Below are 7895 nucleotides of genomic sequence, written 5' to 3'. Positions count from 1 at the left end.
AATCCCAGCTGGCATTTACTAAGCATAAGCAAGCTTTTTTTTTTTTTTTTTTTTTTTTGGTCTTTTTGAGACAGGATCTTGCTATGCATTTCAGGCTGGCCTTCTGCTCACTTTGTAGCCCAGGCTGGTTTCAAACTTGCAACAATCCTCCTACCTCAGCCTCCTGGGATTACAGACATGTGCCACCATGCCTGACTAAGCCACTTAACATTTTTAAGCTTCAAAAGAGATGAATGTTTAAGAACTTTAAATTAGGAAAGGAATTTAAATAAATGATGTGTAAAGTTCTTTTACAGAACTAAAGTTGTATGATTCTATGACTACCAGAGGCTCTGAACTCTTTAAAATCTAGCATATAACACAAAAATTCATATGCAAATGAGAAAAACTAAGACTATAAGAGTCTGCAAAACTGCACTATATTATTTCTGCAGCATTAATTTCTAAGGGCTGGCGAGATAGCTCAGTGCACTAAGCACCTGCTTAGGCAGGTGTGGGGACCAGGGTTTGATCCCTGGCATTACATGCTGCACTGGCCCTGCCCCAGGATATGCTGAATGAGCCACACAGACTGGACATGGTGGTGCACGCCTGTAATCCCAGCACTGGGGAGGCTGAAAACAGAAGAATCACTAGGAGTTCGAGCTGTGTAATGAGACCCTGTACCACATATATTAAAATAACAGTAATAATAATAATTTTTATCTGGCCATCAATAAAATTTCTACAAAAGACAGTTCCATTTTTCATCAGTATTGGAATGGTATTTCTCCCCTACAAACCTGGACTTCTAAAGAATTAATAAAGAATTTTCCGTTTTGTGATAATCAAAACAGACTGCTTAAAAGCAAAGCTTAGACATGTAAACCATCTTTTAAAATGAAGAAGTCTTTAGAAATATGTGTATTATAGACTTACTGTATTTGCTGTCTTTGCCCTAAAATCTTAAGTACAAGCTGAAAGGTTATGGAGAGTTTTGAAAAGAACAGTTAGTAATATGCTTTTTCTCCAGTATCACACATTCTGAAATTTATAACAAGGTTTCCCTTACCTGGTACGGACATGGAATGTGATATTCTCTGCAGCGCTCCTGTATCCATGTTGTTTCCCAGATGCCACGGTAAGCTTGCTCATAAAAGTAGCATCCAATTACAACCAAGAGTGGTACGAGATACAGAATGCTGAAAACACCAATCCGGATCATAAACTTCACTAATTTATCTTGATTTTCCTTTTCTAATGGAATCTCAATTCGAACTCTGTTTAGGGATATAATGCCGGCTAAGAGGAGAGAAACCCCAACTACCACATATAGGCAGAGAGGGGCAAGAACAAAATATCTCAATGCATCAACATCGTAGAGGCCAACAAAACACACGCCACTAATATTGTCACCTTCAATTTTATTCATCGCTAAAAGGATGATAGTCAGAGTTCCGGGAATGCCCCATGCACTGGCGTGAAACAGCAGTGCTTTCTTCTCAATAGCTTCACTACCCCACTTTGGCACAGCTGCTAAAAACCAGGTGATGGTAAGAATTACCCACCATACACTGCCAGCCATTGTGAAAAAATAGAGTACCATAAAAAGCATGGTGCAGGCTTTATTATGAGATCCTTGTGTAACGGTGGAAGCTTTATACTGTGCAGGGCTGGAGGCATTGCAGGCTACTCGGTCCTCAAGCAAAAACCCAATGAAGAAAATCAATGATACCATCATGTAGCAGACTGCATAAAATATAATAGGCCTTTCAGGGTAACGGAATCTTGTGACATCAATCAAAAAAGTTAAAAAAGTAAACAATGTGGCAGAGAGGCAAATGATTGAAATCAATCCTATGAAATAGCGAGCAAATGATAGTTCTTCTCTCCTAAAGTACATGTTGGGACAAGGAGGTGAACAATCACGCACGTGCAAAAAAGAATAACCAAGATCAGGATCAATTTTTAACTCTCGGGGACACCAAAAACCATAGTCCCTCTGTACTGCCACTGGGGCTCCTTCAGTTGGATCTCCAACTAAATTCAGATCCACAAGTCGAGGATATGGCTCATCACAATCTGGAAACCTAAAAAAACACAAGATGAGAATCATTTTTACTTACAGGGAAATCTACTATCACCTAAAAATTTGGATTTTAAAATGTAGCACTCATGATCTTACTTATTCTTAAGTTGTAGGAGGGCAAACCTGTAAGAAATAATTGGTAATACCTTGTTTATGGACCATACAAACAGGTTTTAAATAGCTGGCTAAAACATGACATGATTTTAAACTTTAGGTTTTCTTGCCTTCAAAATCACCACTCTGGGGCTGGAGAGATGGCTCAGTGGTCTAAAGCACCTACTTGGAACAAGCTTGGCAAAACACAGGGACCGCGGTTCAATCCCCCAGCACCACATGCCAGCCAGCTCCGCCCACAGGTGGGCTGAACTGGCCACACACACAATAAATAAAATGTAAAAAATAAATAAATAAAAATTTAAAAATAAATAAATAAAATAAAGGATTCTTAAAAAAAAAAATCACCACTCTTTCTTAAAAGTTAAACTTTGTCATCAATTGTGAACAATATACATAGCGTTTATTTAGGACACTTTTTAAGTATGATTTTGAAATATAAAAATATGTGGTTATAATTATATAGCTCCCATAGAACAGCAGCTAGAAGTTAATACATGAGTTAAAATCTTCCCTAAATGTTCTAGATGCTGTGACTTACTAGCATTAACTATCTTTACAAGTGGCTCACATTTTACAACTTTTTTTATGTATTTAGTACAAGGTCTACAGGGTCTCACTACACAGATCAGATTTATAATGATCCTCCTGTTTTCAGCCTCCCAAGCACTGGGATTATGGGCACATGCCACCATGCCCAGTCTCATTCGATGTCTCAGCAAGCCTCTGGGGTGGGGCCAGTAAGGTGGGGATCGAACCCTGGTTCCTTTGTCTGCCTAAGCAGGAGCTTTAATCCGCTGAGCTATCTAGCCAGCCCCCAGCTTTTATCTTTTCATATTCACTCTCTGCTTAGCCTATCAACTAATTAAAGAGTTTGTAAGGTTTCTAATGTCATTTAGTTCTTTTCTGCCATCCCTGAGTCCTTTCCAGTCCATTGTACTCTTTAATAGTTATTTTCAAACTCTGAAGTACATAAGAAAAACTTGAAGACATTTCTAAAAGCCAAACTGTTAGCCCCCAATACCACAGATCATATTTCAGAATGCTTGTGGTTGTAAAATAAAATTCGTATTTTAGACTTGTGTTTATTTCATTTAACCTTATGCTCTCAAACTGTACCCATATGCCTATGAATAACTCAAGTTTACCTTTCTCTGATATCAGAAACTAATATACATATATATATATAATTATGTAATATATAGTTATACAATGCATATAATTTAAATATATAGAGAGGGGAGGAGGGAGAGGTGAGAGAATAAGCACATAAAAATAGAAGATAAATGGGAAGCATACAGGTATCTAGTGGGATCTTGATCTTTAATCCTAAAACCAAACACTGGACTTCCACACCAGTTGGCCCACCTACATAAATGGTAGATTCCATTCTTTCAGCTGATTGGGGATTATTCTTGAAGTCTCTTATCTCTCATCTACAACTCACAATCTAAGCCAGTAATTCCTGTTAACCACTGTTTAGATCTTAAATTTTCCCCAAAGGCCATGTGCAAAAGGCTTGGTTTCCAGCTGATGGCATTGCTGGGAGGTGGTGAAACTGGTGGACACTTTAAGATTGGTGGGCCTAAGTGGTGGAAGTATTGTAGTTCACTAGCTGTAGGCCTCTGAATTTTTTCTCTGGTCTCTCCTTCCTCTCTCTCTCTCTCTCTCTCTCTCTCTCTCTCGCTCTCGCTCTCGCTCTCGCTCTCTGCGTTCTGTCCACTATGAGGTGAGCTGCTCCGCTCCACAACAAGCTCCCCTCCCCAAGTTCTAGATACAATGGAGCCAAGTCACATGGACTAAAACCTCTCAAACAATAAGCTGACATAAGATCTTACTCCTCTTTTTCAGCGTATTTTATCACAATGATGAACATAGCAATATAATTCAGAATCTGACCACTTATTTTTTCCCACTGCTCTGCCTTGTCCAAGCCATCAATACCTCTTCCCTGAACTTCTGGGAGTAGAGGTAGGAAGGCTTCAATTCATCTCCATTCCCACATAACAGCCAGAGTGAAAACAGCCTTTCTGCTTTGTTTTGTTGTTGCTGTTGTGCTGGGGACTAAACCCAGGGCTTCAAGAGCTGTGCCACTGAGCTGCACTCTACAGCCTTGGGGTGGGCCTCTAGATGTGAAACTTCTGAGTTCACAGCTCTTCTTACAACTCTTTCCTCTTCATATCTCTTTCAGAGGCAAACTCAATTTTCCCTGCAGAGCTTTACAGACCTCCTGCCCCAGTGCCAGCTCATGTTTCTCTCCACTCTTCCTCATTCACTTAGCTCCAGTCTCTTTGGTCCTCTGCTGTTCTATGAATGCGTCGAGCACACTGTACTTTCAACTTCAGAGCCCCCTGCACTTGCTGCTGTTTCCTCTGCCTGGGCTGAGGATATCTTCCCCAGATATCTGTCATCATTTGTTCTCTCACTCCATTTAGGTCCCCAATCAAGATCCTATTATTAAAAAGCCCTGCCACATCACTCTATAGAAAATAGTCCCTCTGCTCCCTTCTACTGTATCACTATCTCCTAACTATATTTTTTCTTATTAGAGTTCATGACTATCTGACATTAACTATTTACACGTTACCGTTCTCCACTTACCACTATCTCTAGATCTCTATTTAGTTCCATTAGAACAAGAATTTCCTTTTATTCACTGCTTATCTTCAACGTCTAGAAAAGCAATTGTCAAAGGCATTCATTTGTTCAACTAATAAATACTAAATGAATATATTCATATAATGCTTATCCAGGTAATAAAAAAGATATTTAAAAGCAGTATAGAGTCATATTTGAGCTAAATAAAAGTAGTGGCAGAGAGATCAGATGAAATACATACATTGTTAAAATAAGTAAAAAAAAAATTTTTTTTTTTTTTTTTTTGGTGGAACTGGGGATTGAACTCAGGCCCTTACCCTTGCCAGGCAAGCGCTTATTCCACTGAGCCATCCCCCTGGCCCCAAAAAGCGCTTATTCCACTGAGCCATCCCCCTGGCCCCAAAATTTTAAAAAAGCTACATAATGTAATATAAATGTGATACGAATGTAGTTAGATAAAAGCAACAGAATTTATAACTGATTGGATATGGGTTTTGAGATTAATGGAAAAATAACACAGAATATGACTTCCTAGCAATTAAAAAAAAGCAAAAAAAAAAAAAATCTATTTAAGACATATCGAAACTGAGGTATTTGAGACAAATACAGGCTAAGATTTCCAAAGCTTGACAGCTATGTGTGTTTAGAGCTTAGCAGGGAGATAGCATGGCTACAGATTTAAGTTCAGGAGTCATGGTATATAAATAAGAATTGGAATCTATGAGATGAGATTCCGGGGAAAGCTATAAAGAAAACAGGAACTGAACTCTGAGAAGAATAAAAAGAGAAAGAGGAAATTCTAAGAAGAAATTGAAGACTGGTCTGAGAAACAGCATACACTATGGTCTGAATGATTTCCAGTTAAGGGGACAAGCTCAGATTGAAGAATAAAGATGAGAGAGGCTCTAAAGAGAGCTATGTAGATTTGACACAAGCACTACGGTGATGAACACAAATTTTCCTGACCAAGATAAGCAGCTATGAGTAATAGAATTGTTGTGGTTTAAGAATCATTAAGTAGGGCTGGTGAGATGGCTCAGTGGTCTAAAGCACCTACTTAGAACAAGCTAAGCTAAGCAAAGCAGAGGGACCGCGGTTCAATCCCCAGCACCACATGCCAGCCAGCCCCGGGGGGGCCGCCCCCTGGTGGGCTGAACTGGCCACACACACAAAATAAATAAGTAAATAAATAAATAAATAAATTAATTAATTAATTAAAAAAAAAAAGAATCATTAAGTATACAGCACAATTAACTTGTAAGAAATTGACTAGAACAGTCTATTCAGAGGTCTGAAAGAGTACAGTGGAAATGCTAATGCACTGGAATAACTAACAAGTGATAGACCACAAAGTTTAAACTAAAGAAATAAATGAGGGGCCAGGGAGATAGCTCAGTGAAATAAGCACTTCCTTGGCAAGTGCAAGGACCAGAGTTCAATCCCCAGTTCCACCAAAAAAATAATAAAGAAATAAAAGAAATAAATGAGATTGAAGATGTCCTCACAATTGCTACAGTCTCTACTGGACTCTTGTAGAATATTTTGCTGAGTTAACACACCTATAATATTCAAATGACGGAACTAAACAAAGAAGGGGATATAGATGAATGTCCATTTTGTATCTGTGTATTCAAAATGGTTAGGAAAGATATATAGTTACATTCTCTTAATGAATAGAGGGATTTGTTGTAATAGTGTTTGTAAATAGGATATCATGTCTGCATCTCGTACAGCAAATAACCACTAGGAAAAGAGTGCGCAATGTGTTAATTATTGAAACTGTCCTACCAGTTTGATTTGAAACTGTCTCATTGCTATATGTCTCTCAATAAAATTATGGGGAAAAAAACAATTGCTACAGTCTCAATATCTCCACTTATATGTATATGTTGAAACTTTTTATCTCTATTGTGGCAGTAAGAGGTGGGGTCTTTGGGAAAGTCATAGGTCAAGAAGGCAGAGACCTCATGGATTAATGCCCTTGTAACAGAGGCTTCTGAGATGGAATTCACCCCCTTGCTCTCCTGTCCTTGGGCTCCATGAGGACACAGTATTCCTCCATCAGCAACTACCAGATCACAAGCAAAACAGCTTTTAAAAATGAACATTGTTTATAACAAAAACCTGAGAAGCCTAAATGACCAGCAGAAGACAGCTAAATGATGATGTTACTATAATTACTTAAATGATATTAAGTTTTAATTAGTAAGTAAAAGGAATGAACCAAGCCTAGAGATAGACACATGTAAAACAAAACAAAACAAAAAAACTCACAAAATTATGTTGTTTGTAGATTTGATAAGCTGTGGTTAAGAACTACGGTGACTTTAAATTTTTACAAATTTTATTACATTAAAAGATATACTAAAAAAAAAAAAAAAAAAGATATACTGCCTCTAATGTCCCTTGCTTCAAATATACTTATTCTTGTACCACCTTCCTCTGAAGCAGTTCTGGACATTCTCTTTCATGTCTTCAGCTGCACTGTCATGGCTACCTCAATGTCTAGAATAGATTCATGGTCATTTCAACTTTGGGAAAGAGTCAGAAATTGAATAGTGCCAAATCCAGTGAATGAGAACACAACATCATGTTTTCACAAGCTTGTCTTTCCATTGGACGGCACTTGGCAGCGTCACTCATTGTGATTCTGATTATGCCATGTTAAGACACAAAAAAGGACTTTCAGAACTGTTCAAAAAGTGGCAAGGCACTGGGGAGGCTGAAGACAGGAAGATCACTATGAGTCCAAGCTGCATAGTGAGACCCTGCTCCAAATACATAACTGGGAAAAAAAGTGATAAGAATAATGGGATAATTATCCTTGAAGCAAGACAGAATATTTTGAGAGGAATAAATGGCAATGTGTTGTTTAGTATAATTTTTAAAAGTTAAACTTCCATTGTATATTTTGATAATACTTCATAGATGTAATAAGCATATAAGCAAACAGAGAAACGGGTTACAACGAAGTCATCATAATGATTATCTGAGCCCTGACAGATTAAACAAGGGAATGAGATCAAGCTGGGTATGAAGAATCTGCATCTGAAAAAAAAGAATCTGCATCTGTACTTGCAGTATTTTATTTTTTTCTTTTTCTTTTTTTTTTTTT

At 37.9% G+C, this 7895-nt stretch overlaps 1 protein-coding gene across 2 annotated transcripts in view; it reads right to left on the bottom strand.

Moving 5' to 3' along the window:
- The window catches only part of Fzd3 (frizzled class receptor 3), an 89100-nt gene that overhangs the window by 54879 nt on the left and 26326 nt on the right, over positions 1–7895 (bottom strand). For both annotated transcript variants that reach the window (XM_023714697.1, XM_004630699.2), the window contains one exon: positions 1052–2069. In XM_023714697.1, coding sequence (XP_023570465.1) covers positions 1052–2069 — 1018 coding nt within the window. The remainder of the gene's footprint in view (positions 1–1051; positions 2070–7895) is intronic.

The sequence above is a fragment of the Octodon degus genome, unplaced genomic scaffold (assembly GCF_000260255.1).
Source record: "Octodon degus isolate 3935 unplaced genomic scaffold, OctDeg1.0 scaffold00036, whole genome shotgun sequence".
Taxonomy (NCBI): Eukaryota; Metazoa; Chordata; class Mammalia; order Rodentia; family Octodontidae; genus Octodon; species Octodon degus.
Note: the sequence above shows the minus strand (reverse complement) of the source record. Positions and strands in the feature narration are given on the sequence as shown.